At 37.2% G+C, this 25869-nt stretch overlaps 1 protein-coding gene across 6 annotated transcripts in view; it reads right to left on the bottom strand.

Annotated features, from left to right (window-relative positions):
* Window positions 1–25869, bottom strand: part of LOC115213777 (tumor protein p53-inducible protein 11) — a 547834-nt gene that overhangs the window by 432962 nt on the left and 89003 nt on the right. The window contains exon 1 of one of the 6 annotated variants that reach the window (XM_036504950.1): window positions 5475–5509. The exons of the other annotated variants lie outside the window; for them this stretch is intronic. Within the exon in view, the coding sequence (XP_036360843.1) occupies window positions 5475–5494 (20 nt within the window). The 5' untranslated portion in view covers window positions 5495–5509. Of the gene's footprint in view, window positions 1–5474; window positions 5510–25869 lie in introns of those variants that run through there. 6 annotated transcript variants of the gene reach the window in all.

The raw sequence follows: 25869 nt of genomic DNA, 5'->3' as shown, positions 1-25869 counted from the left end.
TTAGCAGTTCAGCAAAATAGACTGATAGGATAAGTACAAGGCTTAAAAAAAAAATGTCCTGGGGTTGATTTGTTCGACTAAAACCCTTCAAGGTGGTGTTCCAGCATGGCCACAGTCAAATGACTGAAACACGTATAAGATTAAACAAATAAAAGAATAAACAGAATCTGGAGGAAGATAGAAAACCATGGCACTTGCAGGTTCTTTGATATTAGGAAGAGTGATACTGTTGATGTTCCATTTAAATTATCATAGGTCAACACCTACAGAAATGACATGAGCTAGGTGGAGATTCCTGAGAGACAATCTTGTAAGGATGAAGGATTGGACAAAGTGGGTAATGCAGGGAAAACTGGGCTGGATACAACAAGAGTGATGAGAGCTGGGTGAGAGATGGATGGGTCAGGATTGCCTGAGTGATGGAGTTATGAGACCAACCAGCTCTGATGATCAGAGACCAGTTATGTAGTTACTTTGGCAACATATATACTGCGAGCTGGCAGAAACGTTAGCACGCCGGGCGAAATGCTTTGCAGTATTTCGTTTGTTGTTATGTTCTGAGTTCAAATTCTGCCGAGGTCTACTTTGTCTTTCATCCTTTCGGGGTCGATAAATAAAGTACCAGTTCCGCACTGGGGTCGATGTAATCGACTTAATCCCTTTGTCTGTCCTTGTTTGTCCCATCTATGTTTAGCCCCTTGTGGGCAGGAAAGAAATATATATACTAAAACTGAAGGGTTATAAAGAAGATGATCATGAGGAACATTTCAAAACTCAGCTACTCTTGCTGCTAACTGAGTATGAAGTATAAATGTAAATATGCTATGTGATTTATGTTTTAGACTAAGTGTACTGAGCCAGAGAGAATCGAATTACTTTGTGATAGAAAACAAACCAATGCAAACCACTCACACTTTAGCTCAGACTCTAACATATTACCAATACTTCCATTTCTGGCCTCCCATCACATCAAAAATCACGAGGTATATGAATATAACAAATGTAGATATTATATGGATCGGCAAAAGAAAATATCATATTTCTTGTTTGCTTTTCCAAACATAAGAAAGCTAAAATATTTTAAAAGTAAGGGATTTGACTATTTTGTATGCAGTGCATAACATGTGATAAATCCTACACTGCATAAAAGATATCTAATGGCCATTTATAACGGATATTTATGAGGCAGTTTCAAGGGATACTGAATGTGCATATTAATTTCATTGTAATTATATGTATGCAAGTATATTATGTGTATGTTTATATGTATAATATATATATATGTGTGTATGTCTATATACATATACACAGGCACACAGGCACATGTTAGTGTGAACGTGGTATCTTAAAGAGAGCAAATGTGTGTATGTGTGTGTGTATATATTATATATATATATATATATATATATATATATATATATGTCCTGTACTCTATTTTTTTTGTTGTTTAAGAAAAATGTCCAGTTCCTTGGGTTTGTGTCTATGTTTTCGTTTCTCATTGTGTTCGACGTTTTTTTGGTGTCCTGTACTCATATATGCGTGAATATATACATGTAGAGGTAGGTACGTACATATATGTATGTATATGTATGCGTATGGTTTATTTATTATATATATTATATATATATAATATATATATATACTAGAAGTATATGTAATAAATATGCACTTATAATAATAATAATAATAATAATAATAATAATAATAATAATAATAATAATAATAATGATTTCTTTATTGACCACAAAGGATTTACATCAAGAAAAAACATTATGGATGGCATAGGACAATATTCTGAATGCATGTGTGTGTAGTGTACATGTGATTATTGTGAGGATTTTGTATCTAAACAGGTTTAACAAAGAAGGAAAAAAAAGTACAGAATTCTAACAAAGTGTAACTCTCAATAGAGAGGAGATGTTCAAGGGATGCTCATGGAAAAACTCCATAAAACAATGGATACACTGACTTCTGGGGTAGGAGCATTTTTTCAGTTCCTTATCTCCAATTGACAGGCATATGCCCAGGGCAGGCCCATTCACTCACACCATGCTTGCTACTGTGATCAACCTTCCAATGAAATGGCTGGAAGGCAACACTGCACTCTCCACCCTTATTTTCCACTTCAAGAGGGATTAGCAAAAGAGGAAAGTGTTTGTCTTCAGCCCCTTTAATTTTGTCCCCCCATACAACCTCTTTCGCCATGGCCACCCGGCGTATAAAAACTGCCTGTCATAATAATTGTTTCTAATACAGACACAACACAATGAAAGCCAGAGGTGTAGGCCCAGTACATGGAATAAAACACAAGGAAACAAAAAAGTGAACAGGAAAAGACCCACAATGAAGAAAGGGTGCATAGGTACATCGGGAGTAATGCTGGTGAATTTTGGGAAGCAAAGAACTTTTGAAGGATACAGGGTACTGACAGCAAACAATCAACATGTGTAGTTTGTTTCAGTTTTTGACAAGTCCTTGTGTGAAAAAATGTATATATGTATGTATGTATGCATGTATGTATGTATGTATGTATGTATGTATGTATGTATGTATGTATGTATGTATGTATGTCATTTTTCTGTTTTACTTCAAGATTTCTTGCCAATAGGGAAAGTCAGTTTCTAATCTAGAGCCAAGGCTCCTTCATTGGATTTTCAACAATATCAACAGGGCATTTTTGTATGTATGTATGTATGTATGTATGTATGTATGTATGTATGTATGTATGTATATGTGTAGATTTGTATGTTTTGTTTTATGCATGTCTTCACATGTATATACTTGCATAACTAGACATGCTTACATATTCTTAAATGGTAAACTTCTGGTAAGTTTTACAGATTTTTACAGTTCCAGTGACGGCTTGGATCTGTAGTCTTAGAATCAGCTTTCTCCTTTCTGGTTTTGCAGTGTCCCAAAAACTTGTAATCTGGATAGAGTAACTGCAGATTTCTCAATAGTTCAGCGTAGGTGTTCTCTTTTTCACTGATCTTCAGCTTTATGTTAACATCCGCTGTGCAGCTGATTTCCACAACTGCACAGTTTCTCTTCTCTATCCCAAATCATTATATCAGGTCTATTGTGTTTACATTTTATTCAGGTTTCCACTGGGATATTCCACCAGCACTCCTTTTTATCATGAGTGGCTATGGCTTCCACCACACTGTGGATTCTTATTTCTTTGTCCTCGGGGTTATCCTTTCGATAGGTACATACTCTTTACTCTCTCTTTTACTCTTTTACTTGTTTCAGTCATGTGACTGTGGCCATACTGGAGCACCACCTTTAGTCGAGCAAATCAATCCCAGGACTTATTCTTTGTAAGCCTAGTACTTATTCTATCGGTCTCTTTTGCCGATCCGCTAGATTACGGGCATGTAAACACACCAGCATCGTTTGTCAAGTGATGTTGGGGGTGGGGACAAACACAGACTCACAAACATACACACACACACACACACACACATGCATATATACATATATATATATACGATGACTTCTTTCAGTTTCCATCTACCAAATCCACTCACAAGGCTCTGGTCGGCCTGAGGCTATAGTAGAAGACACTTGCCCAAGGTGCCACACAGTGGGACTGAACCTGGAACCATGTGGTTCGTAAGCAAGCTACTTACCACATAGCCACTCCTACACCTATCCTCTGTATACTATTCTCTTTCTCTTTTAGTTTTAGAGTAAATTTTGACAATCCAGTTATGATGTAGCAAGGTTATGAAGGAAAGTATCTTGTTTTAACCATCAACCTTTAAATCTTAAAAAGGTTTCACAGATTTTTATAGTCCCAGATATTGTGATCATTTGTAACATATGAATTAAGGATTATTTGCATTCTCTCCCCATGACCTCAAGTTCAACCATACTTTGCTCCAGATGGGTATGTATGCACTTATGCATGAATGACTGCATTATATGGATACATATGTATATATGTACGTTCGCATGTCTGTACATGTATGTATACATGCAAGTATGTAAGTATGTATGTGTGTATGTATGTATATAATGGATTAGCATGCTCTCTGGTTGATGTAATATCTTTTACATTGATATGCATGTAAATATGATGGTATGTATATATCTCTGTCTGTCTGTCTGTTTGTATGCGTGTATGATGCATATAGTTTGTATGTGTTTGTACATACATACATACATATATGCATACATACATACATGCATACATACATACATACATACATACATACATACATACATACATACATACAATACATACATACATACATATATATATATATATTATATATATATATATATATATATATATATATATATATATATATATATATATATATATATATAGCTAGACAGCTAGCTAGATCACCAGATAGGTATATATATATATATATATATATATAGATAGATAGATAGATAGATAGATAGATAGATAGATAGATAGATAGATACTTCATACCTGTTTATATATAAAGTGGACAAAGCCTAACACTTGATACCAGCCTATCTAAGATTACCCGTTCTTCTGTGATAAAAACTTTCTATTTTGAAAAATATTCTACATTAAAATCTTCCAGCAAAATTTCAAGCAAATCTATCTTCTAAAGACTAGTAAAACGACAGTCACTTCAGAAATTCTTCATTATTTTTAAAATTAAGTGAAACATTGGTTGTAGTTTAACAGAAATATAGTAAAAAAAAAAGAACAATGTAAATATATTTCAATTTACAATCGTTGTATTTGAACCGATATGTTAAAGTAGGTTAAGTTCTACAAGGAAAAGGCCAGAGGCACTATATTTTTCAAAGAGAAATGAATACAATAGAAAAATGGAAAAGAAAGAGAAAATGGAGAATGTCATCTTGCTAGCAGTAACAATTTCAATCAATCAGAAACTCACATTAACTTCATACTTTGGTCAATTCATCTGAGAATGGAGAAGATTGAGCAAAGCTATTGAGGAATTGGTGGTTTGTACATTTGTTGTTATCACTACAATGTGTCCATGACCAACACACTCAATTCATAAACAGTTCAGTTCATTAAATGGTAAATGGATTCCATAGAGTAGAAAGAAGTTGTTGTTGTAAGCAGTGACACCACTTTAGAATTGACAGATGTTCTGTTTTGTTTAATTTAGAGAACTGTGTTCAATTCCTGCTGTGGATGAAGCCTGTTGGTGGTAAATTGGCCTCAACAAGTTGATATAACACAAAAAAGGTGGCTGTGGAGGAAACAAACCTTCAATTATACTTTCACAAATGAATCAAATCACCATCACCAACACCATCATCATCATCATCATCATCATCATCATCATCATCATCATCATCACCAACACCATCATCATCATCGTCATCATCATCACCAACACTATTATCATCATGACACTGGTTTCATAGGAAGTAAAGAAGAAGATGCAATAACTAACGAGTATTACATTTCTTTCTAAGATACATTCATAGAATAATAATCACTGTCTTACCTGAAAAAAATCTTCCACATTTTCTTCAAGTAAATTTATACACAAAATGCTTTTTCTTCCTGGGCAGTTTTTTTTGCAGTCTGCTTCTGTTCTCAGTTAATCACTTTATACACTCCCTTAGTATCTCACTCTCTCCCTCTTTTTCTTTCTCTCTCTCTCTCTCTTTCTTTCCCTATCTCCCTCTCAATGCCAGCAGCTGGTACTACCAAATAAATATACAAGGTAAACAGTTTGCTTATATCAAAACTGCTGTTTTCAACCAGTCGCCCATCCCTCAGCCAACTGGCAGCACCAATCTGTCAGCAGGTAACAACAGCAGTAACTCACTTGCACACCTGATATGCAGCTAGATGGTCATCTATTTTCATTTTAATATGGCCAATGAGGAAGGAGGTGGAGGGGATGAACTGGGAACTTATTGGTGTTATTTACTTTAAATCTGTCTAATTTTTGGCTGTTAGTACATAAACAACATCATCATCACCCCAGATCTATCATTGTTATCAATAGTAGCATCATTAGCAATATCCTCATCCCGTGGATGTGATATTGCCAGAGAACTGACTGCTATTTCTAGCAGGTCACGCAACGTTGGGCAGTTTTTACCATCTTTTCCTCTTCTTTCCTTCCCTTCCCTTCACCATGACCCATGCAACCACCACCAAAACACTCCCTTCCCCTCCTCCCTCCTCTCTTCCTTCTTCTCTTCCCTTCCCTATCTCCCCCTCATACCCGGTTTCCCATCCTGCCATCCTCCTAAATCCCTCCTCCTCCTTGCTCCTTCTTCTCTCTTCCCCTTCTTCTGCCCTATTCCTCCTCCTCCTCCTCCTCCTCCTCATCATCATCATCATCATCATCATCATCCACATCCTCATCCTCATCATCATCATCATTTACTCTATCAAAGACATCACTACTGACTTTTTCATTGTAAACATCACCATCCTTTACACCGCCGCTGCCGCCGCCACCTTCACCATCACCACCAGCACCAACACTATCAACACCACCACCAACACCATCAACACCACCACCAGTGTAGCCACTGTTGTTATAATCATATTTACTTCTATCAACATCTCCAATATACTTTCTATAACAAGCATACCTAACACCCAAATTATTATGAATGGCCAAAAGAAAGAAATTCCAAACTCATACAAATCCAGAAGAAGCCATTCTACCACTTTCCTGGCATTAATATTTATTTGTCCAGTTTAAGGCGGCAAGCTGGCAGAGTTGTTAGCACGTCGGCCAAAATGCCTAGCAGCATTTTGACTGTCCTTACATTCTGAGTTCAAATTCTGTCAAGGTCAACCTTACTTTTAATTCCTTTGGGGTGGATAAATTAAGTACCAGTTGAGTACTAGGGTCAATCTAATCGATTTAGACCCTTCCCCTGAAATTGCTGACCTTGTGCCAAAATGTGAAACGAATATTTCTTTCTTTACATTATTTACATTTGATGGATATTTGTCCTCATCTTGTTTGATGTTAACACAACTTTTCAGCTGAATGTACCTCCAGCCTTCATTAGATGTCCTGGGGGAATTTTGATCTTGGGTTCTCATTCCTAAGGTATTTTTCCGATGTTATCATTATCATTATTATTATTTCATTATCATTATTATTATTATCATTATTATTATTATTATTATATTTTATTATTATTATTATTATTATTATTCAAGTCACTGTTCACGGGCTACTAACCCCAAGATTCTGAGTTCGATTCCAGGCAGTGACCTGAATAATAATAATAATAAATAATAATAATAATAATAATAATAATAATAATAATAATAATAATAATAACATTGGGAAAATACCTTAGGAATGAGAAGCCAGGTTCAAAATTACCCCAGGACACCTAATAAAGACTGGAGAGCACATCAGCCAAAATGTTGTGTTAACAACAAACAAGATGAGGACAAATATCCATCAAATGTAAATAATGTAAACAATGTATATAATTTCTCATCTCACAAACTTAGAACTACTGTCAGATAGAATTTTTCTTTATCCAATACATTTAGATTAGCAATGGAGGAGACATAGATGGATATAGCGAGAGATCCAATACAATCTGTGCATCACGTTTTGGTGATTTCTGGAACCATTCCAATGAAGCAGTGTTTACAATGCACAAAAACCATATTCTGGTTATAGTCTTTTATCTTTTATTGAAATCATTGTTGTAACTGGTGCCATGCAACTGGCACCTGTTCTGGTGGCATGCAAAAGCGCCCTGTACACTCTCAGAGTGGTTGGCATTAGGAAGGGCATCCTGCTGTAGAAACCATGCTAAATCAGACTGGAGTCTCGTGCAGCCCCTCAGCTTACCAGCCCTGGTCAAACCATCCAACCCATGCCAGCATGGAGAATGGACGTTAAATGATGATGATGATGATGATGATGAATGATGATGATGATGATGATTGTTTACTTGTTTCAGTCTTTGGACTGTGACCCTGCTAGAGCACTGCTTTAAAGGGTCTAGTCAAACAAATCAACTCCAGAACTACATATTCTGTCAGTCTTTTTTGCCAAACTGCTAAGTTATGGGCATGTAAACAATCAGTTTCAAGCACACACTCACATACACATGACATGTGCACACACACATTCATCATCATCATCATCATCATTATCATCATTATCGTTGTTGTCATTGTCATTTTACATCCACCATCCATGCTGGTTTGTGTTGGATGGTTAGACAGAATCCATTTAGTTGGAAGACTACGTTTTGCTCTAGTGTTTTAATTTTGGCATAGTTCTTATGGCTGGATGCACTTCCCAATGCTAGACACTTTACAGAATGTACTGGGAACATTTTATGTGAGATTACCTTGTAATTTCCTGAGACTAAAGAGTCCCCTTACTTGAGAAGGAGTAGAGGAGATAAAAATGGTTGCTTTATGAAAGGTGTGGAGAGGTTAAATGGAAAGAGTGGAACCAGGTTTGTTGTGGAGGATATTCATGGCTACTTCACATTTTACATGAACGCATTGAGAAGGCTGGAGTAGTGCCACACAATGCAGTTGTGTCAAGGTGCCAGAATATACTAACATGACCAAGAAGGTGAACAGAAGAGAGTATGGAGGCAGGACAATCACCAGGGGTGAGTAAGTTTGTAAGAGTAGGAGGGGGATAAAAGTATGGGATGCAGGTGGTCAGATGGAGGAGGTAAGTGTAGGGAATGGTAGAGTGGAGAGACAATAACAATGATCATTTTTGCCAGATGAGTATCACTCAGCTGGCAAAAATGAGTAATATCTGTATTTCAAAAGGACCAACCTTGTCACATTCTCTGTCATGCTGAATCCCTCTGAAAACTACTTTACAAGTTACATGTGTTTGTAGAGTGCTCAGCCACTTGCATGTTAACTTCGCCAGCTGGTCAGATCAACTGCGTTGGTCAGATCAACTGTGTTGGTCAGATCAACTGCGTTGGTCAGATCAACTGGGACTCTTGTCATTGTCACCAATGGAATGCCAAATACACACACACACACACACACACATAACTCGTTTGCACTAGTTAAAAGGTGTAAACATCCCTCTGGTAAGCATTCATTAGAGTTAAATCGCCTGAAGAAATAAATCCATGAAGAGGATCTACTCAATGCCCACAGATACTATGGACTACATTGTAATCTTCCCAGGAATATGGACTGTGATCTGAAGAAACATGTTATTTGTAAAAATGCATGTAGTGATGCTTTAAATGTTTATAAATTCCAACCAAGTATTATGGTTCTTATTACTATATATACACATATATATATATATATTCTTTAATTCTTTTATTTGTTTCAGTCATTGGACTGCAGCCATACTGGAGCACCGTCTTATATATATATATATATATATATACTTGATTTGTGGGTTAACAAGGCAACCAATTGTTTCATGTGGTGAGATCTGCACAATTGTTCAAGCTTAACATAAGGCTTACCATATGGAAGAGGAAGAGTTGGTATTTGTCTCAACTTTGGAGAAGAATATATCTATATAAATATTATTTAATGGAGAAATGGAAGATGATGATGATGCTTATATATATAATATATATATATATATATATATATATATATATATGTATATACACACACACATATATATATCTTTATATATGTATATATATATATATATATATATATATATGTATATATATATATATATATATATATATATATATATATATATATATATAGTATATATATATGTACTTAGTGTAAGAATGCTAAGATATGGACAAATGCATATACACATGTATTTTTATGTGTGAGTGAATGTGTGTGTGTATGTGTGGTGTGAGTGTATGATGTTTGTATGGACATAATACCTTCAACGAGATGTATATGACTTACAGTAGTTATTCCTACATACGCTCATACCTGCATACATACAGAGGTGTGTGTGTGTATTTATATATATATATATATATATATATATATATATATATATACATACATATACATACATACATCCACATATACATATATATATATGTATATGTGTGTGTGTGGATGTATCTATGTATTTATTTATTTATAATGTAGGTTATTGCAACATCTGGTTTTGAGATGTTAAGTTGTTACAATGTAATATAAAATGAGGAGAGAGAGAGAGAAAGAGAGAGAGAGAGATCTGTAGTATGTCTGTTTAATCTGTGCCCCCCCACCACCACTTACATGTCATGCTTTACATTTAAGTTTGTTCCAAGTTTTATATCTAAACTGCAATTTTTATTCATTTGTTTGCAATTCATTATTCTCTTGTCTTCCCACATCTCAAGTCTCTTTCTTCTTAGCACCAGCCTTTTTGACGTAACATCTCTCTCGTTTATTCTATTATTTTGTGCTTGTGTTCTGATGAGTTTCTTCTGCAGTTCCTTGTTTTTGTTCTGCCATTTCTTCTTTTTTCTTTTTTTGCAGAGGGTGGTGGGTTTTGGTGGGTCACAGTGGTAGATGTTAATGACAGCTGGACTACAGACAGGATCATACCTTACCTCTATATGAACAGTTTATGGCACTGTATACCACCACTACCACCACCACAACCACTACCAGTACCACCACCACAACCACTACCAGAACCACCACCCCCACCACTTGAAATTTTGTATGAGTTTATATAAGTGGGTGGAGGCAATGGTGGTGGGAGGTTCAGCAGCTAGATTTACAATCATGTGATTCTAAGTTCAAAATCAAGGTATGGCACACTGGCCAAGTATATTCTACTTTATTGGTAGCTATTGGTCACATTGACCAATACCTTGTGAGTGAAATCTAGTGCATGGAAACTGTGTAGAAGCCCATTATATATGTGCATACATACATATACACACACATAGGTAGATACATACATACAAGCATACATACACACATACATATACACACATGTGTATATATATATATACATACATACACACATATATGTATACACATATATTTTTCTTTTATTTTTTAGTCCTTAGACTGTGACCATGCTGGGGCACCACCTTGAATTTTTAGTTGAATGAATCAACCCCAGGACTTATTTTTTAAGCCTGGTACTTATTCTATTAGAATCTTTTGATGAACTGCTAAGTTACAGGAATGTAAGCACACACACCACGCCAGTTGTCAAATGGTGGCAAGGGACAAACACAGACATTACACACACACACAGACATGCACACATGCACACACACATGCACACATATGCACACACACACACGCACACACGCACACACGCACATACACACATATGCATACACACGCACACACACACGCACACACACATACACACATACACACATAATAGGCTTCTTACAGTTTCTCTGTCTATCAAATCTGCTCAGAAGACTTTTGTCGGCCCAAGGCTATATTAGAAGACACTTGCCCAAGGTGCCACACAGTGGGACTGAACCCAGAACCATGTGGTTGGAAAACAAGTTTCTAAAACAGAAAGAAGCCTATCACACACACACACACACACACACACACACACACACACACACACACATACACACACATGTATGTATGTATGAGCATATGTATGTTCATGTCTTCTTGTCATAGTCTTGGAGAATATTAACTTCTTAGAAACAGGTGAGGGTCGATGACAAAAATGGTATCTGGCTATAGAAAATCTATATATGAACATGCATACATACATACATGCATATGTATAAGTATATATATATATATATATATATATATACATATATATATATATATATATATATATATGTATAAAACAAGCCACCCTTATTTATATATATATATATACTAGACTTAATGCCCAGCCTTGTCCGGTAAAGTATTCATGGAATTGTTTGCCAGTTTGTAGAATGGAAATTCATGGTACTTATGCATGCATATATATTTAACCTAACTCCTGGACTTATTTGATTGGAACTACCCATACAATAGTAATCAATTCATATGAGTAGATACCTTTTTTTAACAATTTTTGTCCTGAAAATCACCTGTTACTTTTGTTTTAAAGTGAAAGTGGGGAGAAAGTGCAAGATGTTTGAATGTGTAAATGAACTGGACATTGTGAGGTGTGTGTGTGTGTGTGTGTGAGAGAGAGAGAGAGAAAGAGAGAAAGAGAGAGAGAGAAAGAGAGAGAAAGAGAGAGAGTGTGCCTCTTGCACATACATGAGAACATGACTGTCCGTACACATGCATCATACAGCAAGAGGCCCTTTGTCACCAGCAGAGATAAGAGCTCTCTGAACTTTGCCCAGGCTATTCTTATTCTAGCAGCTACACTTTCAGCACACCCTCCCCCGCTACTGACTTGGTCACCTAGGTAATGGTAGCTAACAACTACTTCTAGTTTTTCTCCCTGGTATCTGGCAGAATCTCTGCACATTTTCAGTGTTTATTGCTCCTGAGCATCTGCCACATACAAAAACTATCTTCCCAGCTAGCCTTCCTTTGATGTTGCTTCACCTCTTATCTTCCATAGCTTACACTGGGTACATCTTATAGAGTTTCTACCTATGCTTTTTCTACAGATCGAGCAGGGCCATCTACCAGAAGGGATTTTTAGTTTATCTGCCTTCCTACTTATTAGGACTTTGGTTTTAGCTAGGTTGACTCTAAGGCCCTTTGATTCTAATCCTTGCTTCCACAGCTGAAACTTCTCGAGTTCTGATAGTGACACAGCAATTAGAATAAGGTCATCATCATAGAGGAGCTACCAGGAGCATCCTGTCTTGAATTCCTCTGTTATTGCCTGGAGGCCTATGATAAATAGGAGTTGGTCTGAGGACTGAACCTTGGTGGACCCCTAATTCTACCAGGAATTCTTCAATGTACTCGTTGCCAACCCTCACCTTACTGACAGCATCCCTGTACATGACTTGCAAAGCTCTCACTAACCATTCATTTATCCCTAGTTTCCTCATTGACCACCAGTTGGGTCGACATTATATATATCACACAATTTAAAACAATAAATTTCCCTGTCAACTGTAACATGAAGAATAATATAGATATTTTTTTATAAATGTTGTCTGCAATAGACTTCAATTTTGTTCTTTAGTTAGGAATAATACAAATGATTAAAAGATTATATAAAAGATTATGGCTTAGCTTCTATTCCAAAGTATATTCCTCAAATTTCTCATGAATAACTGTTGTGACTTAAACAAACTTCATCTTTTATTCAGCCCTATAATTTATCAGCCAGTTGTTTTACAAATGATATAAATGTCGTGCATAGAATAGATTATGTCATCAATTTCCTTCCATAATTAAAACACTACATCACAGGATGATATTGTGATGCTATGATTTCAAGCCCTCCTTAAAATCTCCCTAACCCTTTCTCTCTCATTTCTTTGAGTCCATTTACCTAAACTTCTTTCTCCCCCTCACTTTATACTTTATACTTTTTTTTCTTATCTTGCTGCCTATCACCCCTATCTTTCTCCTCAGCCAGTCTTATATTTCCTTTCCCTTCTTACCCCTTCCTTCATCTCTTAGATTTCTCAATCCCTTGACCTCTCTCTCTGTACACTTCTCACTATCTTTCATCATATTCCTAGTATACTCTCTTTATACTCTCCTTATATTCTCTCTCTTTCTCTCTCTCTCCATCTATCACTCTTTCTTTCATTCTCTTGCTTTTTCTCTTAATCTTTCTCCCTTTTCTTTCTATTCCCCTTTACCTATTATACATCTCTTCTTCTCTTGCTCTCCCTCTCTTCTCTCACTATCACTCTCCTTCCCTCTTTCTACATCGACTCTTTATCTTCCTTTCTCCCTCTTATGCATTCATTAAAACCTATTGTTTTTTATTGTAACTTTTTTCGTTCTGCCTTTCTTTCCTTCTTTCATTTCTTCAGTTTTTCTCTGTTTTGTCCATTTCTTCCTTCCTTTCTTTCTTTCTTTCTTTCTTTCTTTCTTTCTTTCTTTCTTCTTTCTTTCTTTCTTCCTTCCTTCCTTTCTGTTTGTCCATCTTCTATTTCTCTCTTTGTTTTGTTTCTTTATACCATTATTTAATTGCATTTCTTTCCCTGTTGTTGTAATTTTGATGATGATGACAACGATGACGACTACAATAAGGATGTTAGTGAAGATCCCTGTGATGATGATGATGATGATGATGACGATGATGATGGTAGTTAAGGTTCTGTTAACGATAATGATGGTCATAGTGGTTTCAGCAGTGATAAGGATGGTAACAATGGCGGTTGTGATGATGAAGATGATAATTCTAATTGTGACGATGATGATGATGACAATGATGATAATGGCAATGGTAGTTGTAGTTATTATGATAATGATGATGGTGGTAAATGACAGTAGTGATGATGATGATGATGATGATGATGATGACGATGATGATGATGACGATGACGACGACGACGATGACGACGACGATGATGATGGTGGTTGCGATGATGCTGATGATACTGCCGATGACGATGTCAATGATAATGATGCCGATGATGATGATGGCAATAAAGACGAAGAGGCGCTGGAGGAAGAGGAAGAGGATGGTATTTGTGGTTTAAATTTGTGGTCATGATATGATAGTGATAGTGGCAGGGGTGGCTGTGGCTGTGGTGTTAGCAGACACTGTCTACTGGTTATATAAATTACCATTAATGTAACTAGCCTGTCACCATTTCATTGACATTTCAAAAGATTATCTCCCAGGCAATCTTAATGATATGTCCTTTTGGTGGCCAATGTTTCAAATAGTTGATCTCACTTCTAAACTATCAGCTTAGCAACACGTTTGAATTCCTTATTCAACTAGACGTAGCGTGGAGTAGAGATTATTATTTTTGTTATTGTTGATGTAATTTTTGTTGATTCTCTGGCCAGCTTTGACGAATTTATTAATTTTTTTTTTTTTTTGATGTGTGTGTGTGTGTGTGTGTGAACTCTCCTGTCATAGATGACAGATGAGGATTTTTTGTGCAATTTCTTGCTGAACAACCTGCACAGGTAATTTGTTTATATATAAACAAATGTTTGTATGTTTGTATTGCATATTAGCTCACCCCCTCCATCAAACTGACATTGCTTGTACAAGTGCACAATAGGCCATGCCTCAGATGATGAAGTGATCACAGAGCAACATAAATTGAAGAGTTCTGCTTAAGAACATAACACGCTACCTTGTTCAGGAATTGAAACCATGGTCTTGTGATCACAAGTTCAGCACCTTTACAACTAGGCAATGTGCCTTCACCTGATGAAGCAGAGCTATTATAAAAGGTGTTCCAGGTGTGGTTATCTCCCCTTTCATTTCAGGGATTGAGGATACGGAATTATTAGGTACAGTATGACTTAGATTTGATCTTTTTTTTTTAAATATTAACATATGATATGAATAAGATTTGACTGTTATATCTTGCATGTACTTTATGCCAAAAGTGCCACAGTGGTTTATGGTTATAATACTGGTACCTCACTTCTTGTTGTTTGAATTTCACCTTCTTGATCATTAGATAGAATATGAAACTTTTGATTAACTGGATGCTAAGTGCCATCTGCCATAACCATATATATATATATAACAACAAAGAAGCCTATGAACATTTAACAGAAAATGACAATTGTGAAGTTCCTTTCACAGGAAACCATTGGTTGCCTTCTTAACCCAAAATAAAGAATATTTATCTATCAAGGCAGTGTTGAGCACTCATTCTCACTGTTTGATATTAGTGTGTGTGTGTGTGTGTGTGTGTAAATATATATATATATATATAAGTTGCTTAGAGGAGATGTTAATCTCTGAAGAAATTATGCACATAACATATAAATGCAAATTTAAAGCATAAATTTGTAATTTATCTATTGTGCACTAATGGAAATGACTGTAAGAAATAAAGATTACCAATTTTTTAATAATAAATAATTATTATTATCTTAACTCTCTATTTTCTTTCCTTCATTTAACTGGAGACATAAAAAGTACCCGCTACACTCTCAGAATAACTGGCATTAGGAAGGGCATCCAGCTGTAGAAACCTTGCCAGTTTAGATTGGAGCCTGGCGCAGCCTACTGTCTTGCCAGTCCCCAGTCAAACCGTCCAACCCATGCCAGCATGGAAAACGGACGTTAAACGATGATGATGATGATGATGATGATGATAATGATGATATACATGTGTGTGTGTGTGTGTGTGTGTGTGTATTGAGTATGAATGTCTGCATACATATGGATAAAGTTCCCTACACACACAATCTAAAAAGAGAAACATTACTTAGTGCTTCAGAAACAGTCACAGGCTCATCTCCTAATATATAAATTCCCCCAAAAAACTAGTTCCTGTTGACTCATTTTCTTTCCAGCATTCTACATTCTGAAACACAATTAGCAAAGCTCTCTACCCACTCCAGTACAGAACCAAAACTTTCCATTACATTTGCATGACTATAGTTGTTAGAGGACCCTTCACTTCAGCTGCACTCAAATAGAATTTAACTTTTTGAAATAATAAACATATCTATTTGATACCAAGTGTTAAGTTCTATATCAGATTACATTTGCGTCATATGTTATAGATACTTATATATATTTTACAATTATTACATTAAGGGGATGATCATCATTGTTTTAATTTCAGCTTAGTAGGCGTAGGAGTGGTTGTGTGGTAAGTAGCTTGCTTACCAACCACATGGTTCCAGTTTCAGTCCCACTGCGTGGCACTTTGGGCAAGTGTCTTCTACTATAGCCTCGGACCAACCAAAGCCTTATGAGTGGATTTAGTAGACAGAAACTGAAAGAAGCCCGTCTTATATATGTATATATTGACAACCGATGCTGCAAAAGAGACCGATAAAATAAGTACTAGGCTTACAAAGAATAAGTTCTGGGGTCGATTTGCTCGACTAAAGGCGGTGCTCCAGCATGGCTGCAGTCAAATGACTGAAACAAGTGAAAGAGTAAAGAGTTCTCCATACTTGCATAAATCAATTAAGAGTATGTTGGGGTAGAGTGTTTTGTGACTGGATACCTTTCCAGAGACCAACTTGTGCTTGTTCCCTATCTGTCAAGCAACAGGAAAATCAAATAAGTTTATACTGAGGAGTGGAAACAGGCAACTATGAATAAATGAGCATTTTATTAACAAAGATTGTACAACATGTCAAGAGATGTTCAAGAAGCCCTGATATGCTTTCACAGTGGATTGTTAGCAGATGACACTGTCACTGATGCTATTGTTTATAGCCACTGAAAGAAGTCATACAGAGGTTAGGGAAATATGAATTCACTCACACAAATGCACACAGATAAACATGCATAAATACACACTCACACATAGATTGTAAATGCAATAAACAATAAAAGAAGGCAATACAGGAGAGTCAAGGTTTAACAAATAGAGCATTAGCTTAACACTTTAACTGAAAGAGAAAATGTCTTAATATTTTGCACGATAGTCCTTCATCAGAAGAATGAGAAAAACATAGAGTGAGTGAGAAAGGGAGATATCAGTAAGAGGAAAAAATAAGAGACAAATGGTTAGAAATGGAGAGAAATGCAGTTCTGAGAGAGAGAAGGTTAAGAAGGGTGGAGGGTAAGGTGTATATGAACAATTGTATTTGTGTATATGTGTTTGTGTGAGTGTGTTTGTGTGTGTGTATGCGTGTGTGCTTGTGTGTGTATGTATCAGTTTAGACAGTACTAAGGGTCATTGCTTGTTTGTTCTGGAGTTAAATCCTATATTTGTTCGAAGTTGAACTATATGCATTTGTTCATGGATGTCAAGGATATCGATATATTGCTTTTGTAACACTAAATATTCAAGCAAAATCTCAATGTTTTGAGGCATAGGATTGTGATAATTAATATTCACAATCATCACCTTTATCATTATCACCATTTTGTTTTTTATCATTGCCACCACCACTCTAGTGTCATCATCATCACCATCACCATCATCATCATCGTCATCATCATCATCATTATCATCATCATTATTGCTGTTATAATCATCATCATTGTTGTTGTCATTGTTGCAATTGTCATCACCACTACCACCATCCTCCTTCTTGTCCACCTCATCATCTTCATCATCATCATTGTTGTTGTCGTCGTCATCATTGTTGTTGTCATTGCAATTGTTACCACCACTACTGCGCCATCCTCCTTGTCCACTTCATCATCATCATCATCATCATTGCAACACTTGGCATTGCAACACTTGGCACCGTTTCAATGATGAACAACCCTAACCCTCACCAGACTCTCAAGTTTCGTGTACAACTTAGCCATGCAAACTCCAGTGTAGTAGATGATGGCAGATACTGTGTTTGATTGGTAGTATAGTCAGAAGTAAAATAAAACAAAAACAAAATTACTAAAAAAAAAACAATAGCAATTCACTTTGTCTGTGACTAAGACACTTATTTTCAATATCTCAAATCACAATCCACTTATCATTTTGACCACTTATAGACTCCATCTGTGTCTCAGTTTAGAGATTGAGCATTTCCTGTCATACCACTCCACTATAACTTGCCACATTCTTCCAATTCTTTATTCTATACATTATTGATGTGCTCATTCTGCTAACCAATTACAGTCGTACTATGATGGTACAACTCTTTATTAAGGCAGCGAGCTGGCAGAAACGTTAGCACGCTGGGCGAAATGCTGAGTGACATTTCGTCTGCCGTTACGTTCTGAGTTCAAATTCTGACGAGGTCGACTTTGCCTTTCATCCTTCCGGGGTTGATAAATTAAGTACCAGTTGCACGCTGGGGTCGATATAATCGACTTAATCCGTTTGTCTGTCCTTGTTTGTCCTCTCTGTGTTTAGCCCCTTGTGGGTAGTAAAGAAACAGGTACTACTCTTTATTTCTCATTAACCTTTTTAATGCAAAAGCATTAAATTCATGCAATCCAGATACTTTATGCCAGTCTTACACTGCTTCTGTAAACATAAAACATCAAAAGCATCTCCAGTAGGTTTCTACACTATCACTAAGACATTGTAACTCTGTGTGTGTGTGTGTGTTTCTGTAAAGGAACCAACATGGTAATATTACACTCCTGTACAATACAGTTAAAGTTATGACAAATTCTTGGTTTCACAATCACACATCATCATCATCATCATCGTCGTCGTCGTCATCATCATCATCATCATCCTCATCATCATCATCCTCATCACCATCATCATTTAATGTCCATTTTCCTTGCTGGCATGGGTTCAACAGCTTTACAGGCACCAGTAAGGCCAGGGCCCATATCAGGTTCCATAACCTGTTTTGATTTGGTTTCTATGGTTGGATGCCCTTCCTTGTGCCAGTCACTCCACAGACTCTACTGGGTGCTTTCTATGTAGGACTGGCACCAGCACCAGTGCTTTTTACATGGCACCAACACCCACACAAACACTTCTTGTGTGGCACCTTGGCTTTAGAACCCCAATTCTGTTGTGGTGGGTGGGTCTTCTCAAGTACAGCAATGTGTCACATATATCAAGCCTTCTGTCATTTCCTACATAAGGTTCAGTGTTTTCGCTCCACTTTAAGCGATCACCACAACTTCCCCAGGATTTTTTTTTGATAGGGACCTCATGCAAAAACATTGCCCAGACTGTATCCTAGAGAGTAATCACAACCACCACCACCACCACCACCACTACCACCATCACCACCACCACCACCACCACCACCACCACCACCACCACCACCGTCATCATCATCATCATCACTACCATGACCACCACTGCTGTCACTGACACAGCCACCACCATCATCATCATCTCATTCATTGTATCATGGCCTTTTTAAACATGTCTGCATGAGCGAGATATAATTTGTTGAACCAGACTTTCTATGGCTGGAAGTCCTTCCTGCCACTAGCCCACACCTGTTTCCAAGCAAGGTAATAGTTCCTCATGACTGGACATGTTTTCAAGGTTTGGAAACAAATGACACTTCTTGTATTGCAGTAACACTCATTTATAACCATTACACAATGTCAAGGGGCAAAGAGGTACATATTATCTCGAGGGTGTTTTTCACCTACGTTGTGGGGGAAATGGTTGCTTGTTGGTGTGTGCTGTATTGTTGAAGACCATTGTCATGTGTTCTAGCAGGCATCATCTATCTATAATAATAAATTGCAAAATTCTGTCTGTCTGGGACCCTGTATTTCAGTCTCCATTTGCTCTACATAAGCATATTGTACCTTTTTGGAATCAGGATGATCTTGGGATTGAAAATATGCCCTTCATTTGATTCTTCAACATCCTGCATTGGGATCTGACTTAAAAGCATTTGGGTTGCTATTTCTAGCAGGTAAAGCTTGACTGATACATACCATCTTGGTTGGCGTTTGCCAGATGACATCAGGGACCAATAGGGAGGTAAAGGATATTTGCTTTGTTAATTTTAAGTTGAGATAAGAACTTTGGGACAAATTGGCCAACAGTTCGAATTCAAATTGGGACTGGAACTTTAGAATGATTGCATTAAAGAATTAATTCTTATCCATCCTTAACCCGCTATCAAACACTACCAGGGCATATAGTCACTATAAATGTATAAAAGTCATGAAATTTAGCTCTCTTTAGTTTTAGGCTGTGAGTCCAATTAGCCTTTGCAGGAGCTAACTTAAAAGTCTGCATGGAGTGTGACTTTTAAGCTCTTTACACTTTACTTTTAACATATTTACTGCTTTACTGCTGGACATGATTTACTGCATTGGTTATTTACAAAAGAGAGACACTAATAATATAACTGTTGACTGGGAGGAGAGAACTGTGCTGTGACATGTGGAAGTCTAGCTGTGGTACATTGTGTGTGCCCAAAGTCATTTCTTACTCAAGGTGGTCTGGTCTTTGCAGTCTGCCTTCTGTGGGTGCCCCAGTTGATGTATTGACAATTGACAAGTCCCTTAACCCCTTGGGGTTCGTGAGGTGCTACAGGCATGCAGCATGTCTAGAATGAGAAAGCCTAGCAGAACCCATCCCTCTCCAGGCTAAACTCATTTCTACAGCTGAATGGACTGGAACAACATGAAGTGAAGTGTTTTACTCAAGAACATAATGCATCGCGTAGTCTAGGAATTGAAACCACAACCTTAGGATCGTGAGTCCTACACCCTAACCACTAAGCCACATGGTGGTGTCTATGAAATTTTATTGGGAAATTTGTATTTAGCTCACTTTAAAATAGGAAGTTTGTATGATAGTTTCCAGGGGCTGGTTGATATTTAAAGGGTTTACTTGCTGCAAAAAACAGTCAATCTTGGTCAAATCAGATGCAAACATTTTTTTTTATTAAATGGTAACAAAGAAAAACAGAAAAATGGAAGGAAGAATATATTGAACGTTATAGTTCTGGGTATGTAAAAATGTGTGATGGCCTTGGTTAGAACGTCTTTTATTATAAATTTGATCGACCAGTATTGACGTAATGTTAAACAACAACTAGACTTATGATGGCTAATGTTATCTTGTTATTCATCGAGACACGTTGAACTCTCATCCGTTGCACCTTTACAGCACTGCTGTCTAGATTTCCTTGGCTTTAAACCAGTTATTTTCAATAATTCATTTAATTACGATGGGCCATGAGTGCCACAGCACATCGACAACAACGATCGCTTGACATGAAGGAAGATGGAATTTGAAATATCTCAGTTTTGACATGCAACAATGAAGATTAAAATCTAATTAAAGAAAACAAAATCAAATAATCAGTATAATTCTTCTTATCAACATCGTTCTCCATCACCACAATGGTTCAGAATCGCTATCCTTTCATACAGTTCTCATTATAAATTGTCAATACATGACTGTGTATCCTATATCATGGTGACCGTGGTCAACATGTAATGTTTATTAAGTATGCATGCACATGCAATATCCACATGTACACACAAACATATATACCACACACACATACATACAGACACACATAGATACACTTATACATATATACACACGTAAACACACACATACACACAAGCAATTAATATGTATACACAAAAATACACACACATACGGATACAACACAGAAGACATACACATAAAAGTAAGTGCAGGTGTGGTTGTATGGCAAGAAGATTGCTTCTCAACTGCATGGTTCCAGGTTCAGTCCCACTGTGTGGCACCTCGGGTAAGTAACTTCTGCTATTGCTTTGGGACAACTATGCTGCTATGTGAATGGATCTGGGAGAGGAAACTGAAAGAAACTCATAGTTTATATATATACATGTGTGTGTGTGTGTACATGTGCGTGTTTGTGTGTGTGAGTGTGTGTGTTTATATTTGTTCACCACTTGATAGCTGGTGTTGGCTTAGTTATGTTCCTGTAACTTAGTGGTTCAGCAAAAAGCAACCGATAGAATAAGTAGCTAGCTGAGAGCAATTTGTTTGACAATATCCTTCAAGTCTGTGCCCTAGCATAGCTGCAGTCCAGTGACTGAAACAAAGAACAAAAGAGTACAGAGTCGTCTATAGTCAGTCCTATAATCCACCATATCAGTGTGGCCTGATGGAGATTTTGACCTTGTCAATGAGAATACTACTAAGCAAAATCCATCTCTTTCTGGACTATGCTCTTGTGTAAAATTTGAACTGAGCACACCACATAACTATTTAAGGTTAAAGACCCCTTTTGGTCATAAATGACCCTGCGATTGCACCTAGAAATTTCCCCTCCAAGGTACAAGTGTAGGCAAGGTTGTCTATGGTAGACCAGCAGTCACCCATGCATACCAGCCTCTCTCCATACCACTGACGTTATCCAAGGGAAAGGCAAAGGCTGACATGGCTTGGCACCAGTGATGTTGCAACTCATTTCTATAGCTGAGTGAACTGGAGCAATGTGAAACAAAGTATCTTGCTCAAGAATATGACACACAGCCCAGTCCAGGAATCAAACTCACTACCTCATGATTGTGAGCCCGATGCTCTAACCACTGAGCCATGCACATTTACCTTTTACCTATTTACAGAACTTATTTAGAGATAAATGGATTGTCCACTCAAGTTTTTGAATTTGTGCTCTCTGTAGTGGTTCTTAAGCTTGCTTCCTCACTATCATGAACAGCATAACGTAAGGTCTACATAAGGTTTGCCATATGTAAACAACAATGGAAAAGTACCCAGTACATTCTGTAATGTGGTTGGTGTTAGAATGGCACCTGGCTGTAGAAACCATGCCAAAGTAGACGCTGGAGTTTGATGCAGTCCTCCAGTTTGCTGGATCTTGTTGAACAACGTAACCCATGTGTTCATCAAAGACAGGCGTTAAATGGTTATGATGAACATGATGATGATTATGATGATAATCATCATCATCATAATGATAATCATGAAGTTTACCTCCCTGTCCTACAAAAACAGGACATAATACTTAAGTGGTGCATTCATAAAGTGTCCAACCAAAACTAAGGCTCTGTTGGCAAGATTGTTTGGGTGATAAGTGGCACAGGAAAGGCATTATCACCTCCTAGCCAAAGGCATTAGCTTTGACAAGAAAACATAAAGTTGGATACTTTATGAAAGCATCTCATACATATTAATAGTGCTGCCTGAAGTGGATCACCCTTGTTCTTCCCCTTGCTCTTTTCCAGCTGTGTTAGTAACTATGTTGTTCGATTGTTAAGTGTTCTTGGAGACAGATTTGTCCCATTGTTCTGTTTTCATGTAATAGACATAACTGGGTAGCTAATAAACACAGGTATATACTTCAACTTTGTCTTTACAAAATATCTGTCAAAGCTATTGTTGCTGTTTTACTGCTTATCAGCCTTGATTGCATAGACCTATGATTGAAGACTTTCTATCCATGACAATCATGCCTTGTGGATTACATTATTCAATGTGATCTGAAGATCAGTTAAAGTTTATGAATATAGTAGAAGTGCCTGCTATGACTGGTAAAGTCTATTATATTTCATGTGAGTATATAAAATAATAGTAACTTACTGAACTTTCAAATGAAAGACAAAACAAAAGCAAAACAAAAATGTAAACTATTTCTGTTTTAAGTATGTAGCTTTGGTTTCTGTCCCACTATATGGTACTTGGGCAAATGTCTTCTACTATAGCCCCAGGCTGACCAAAGTCATGTAGATCGATTTGGTTGACAGAAACTGAATGAAACCTGTCATGTGTGTGTGTGAGATAGAGAGAGAAAGAGTGTATATATGAAGATGTGCCTGTGTGAAGGTGTGTGTTTGGGTTTCTTTGTCTTGACATTGCATGATAGTGGTAAATGATTGTCACTATCGTGCAAACAGTGTTCCTTATTTCCAAAATTCTGCAAGAACATGTCTTACCACCGGGGAAATGTTATCTTGCTTGGAAACAGGTGAAGGTTGCTGGCAGAAAGGGAATCTGGCTGTAGAAAATCTGCCTTAAATATGCTCTGTCTGAAACATGCATGCATGGAAAAGTGGACATTAAATGATGATGATGATGATGATGATGATGATGATGATGATGAAGATGATGATAATGAGAATCGAAAAGAAAATGGGGGTTATAATTATGATAATGATTATACACACACACACATGGTGTCTCAAAAGTCACTATACACTTTCTTTTTTCTATTTCGTCTCAGGTATCATTCAGGGAGACATGAGGCCTTCAGCATTTGACACCTTAGACTTTGTATTTTTTGTAAGTATATCATTCCCTTTACCATGGCTCACCAATTGACTTTAAAGAAGTGTTGCAAAATTGCCACCTGGCAAGAAGTTTTTCAGTCCGCTACTGCAGTTCATTGCAAGTTTGAGAAGATTTATGGCTGTCACACAGATCCAACATGTAGCATAATTTATGCTATCCAAAGCAAGTTTCTTGAAAGAAGATCTGTTCTTGAAAAACCATGCAGTGGAAGGCCACCATTGATGAAAACGCTGAACTCCTGAAGCAGGCATTTGCGAAAAACCATAGGAAGTCCATCCAGAGGACTACACTGGAACTTAGCATCAACAAAGTTCAATTCAGCCGATGCTTCGGAGAGTAATAAAACTCTACCCGTACTGACTTCAAGTTGTTCAAAAGGCTTCAAGTGGAAGATTATGATGCTCATGTGGAAATGTGTGAATCACTCCTCCACAATTGCCAAAAAGACTCTCAGTTCTGGAAAACTTATGGTTCAGCAATGAATCTATTTTATCTCTCTGGTCAGGTAAACCGACACAATTGGGGAAAATCAAAACTAGCAGAGATTCTTGAACATAAACGAGGCTCTTCAAAGCTGGTGGTATGTTGTGCCACAGGCAAGGCAATAATACACTTAAAAAAACTGCAAAGTTTAAGGTGTCAAATGCCTCACATCTCCAAATGATACCTGAAACGAAATAGAAAAAAGAAAGTGTATAGACTTTTGGGACACCTTGTATTTATGTATATAGGTGTGGCTTCATGGTAAGAGGCTTGCTTCCAAACCACATGGTTCTGGGTTAAGTCCCACTTGGGCAAGTTCTTCAAGCTGTAGCCTCAGGTTGACTGAAGCTTTGTGACTATATTTGGTAGATAGAAACTGAAAGAAGCCTGTTGTGTGTGTGTGTGTTTGTGCTTGTGTTTGTCTTCCACCTCTGTTTGACAACCGGTGTTGGTCTGTTTATGTCCCTGTAACTTAGTGGTTTGGCAAAACAGACTGATAGAATAAGTGCTAGACTTAAGAAAAGTCCTGGGATCAATTTGTTCGCTTAAAACCCTTCAGGGTGGTAGTTCACCATGGCTGCAGTCAATATATATATATGTCACCTTACTGGCACATGTACCAGTGGCACATGAAAAACAACATTCGAGCGTGGTCGTTGCCAATGCTGGCGGACTGGCTCCCATGCAGGTAGCATGTAAAAAACGTCTTTTGAGCATGGTCATTGCCAGTACTGCCTGACTGGCCCTCGTGCTGATGGCACATAAAAACACCCACTACACTCT

The sequence above is a fragment of the Octopus sinensis genome, linkage group LG7, assembly GCF_006345805.1.
Source record: "Octopus sinensis linkage group LG7, ASM634580v1, whole genome shotgun sequence".
NCBI lineage: Eukaryota > Metazoa > Mollusca > Cephalopoda > Octopoda > Octopodidae > Octopus > Octopus sinensis.
The sequence above is the reverse complement of the archived record's forward strand: the minus strand, read 5'-3'. Positions and strand labels throughout refer to the sequence as shown.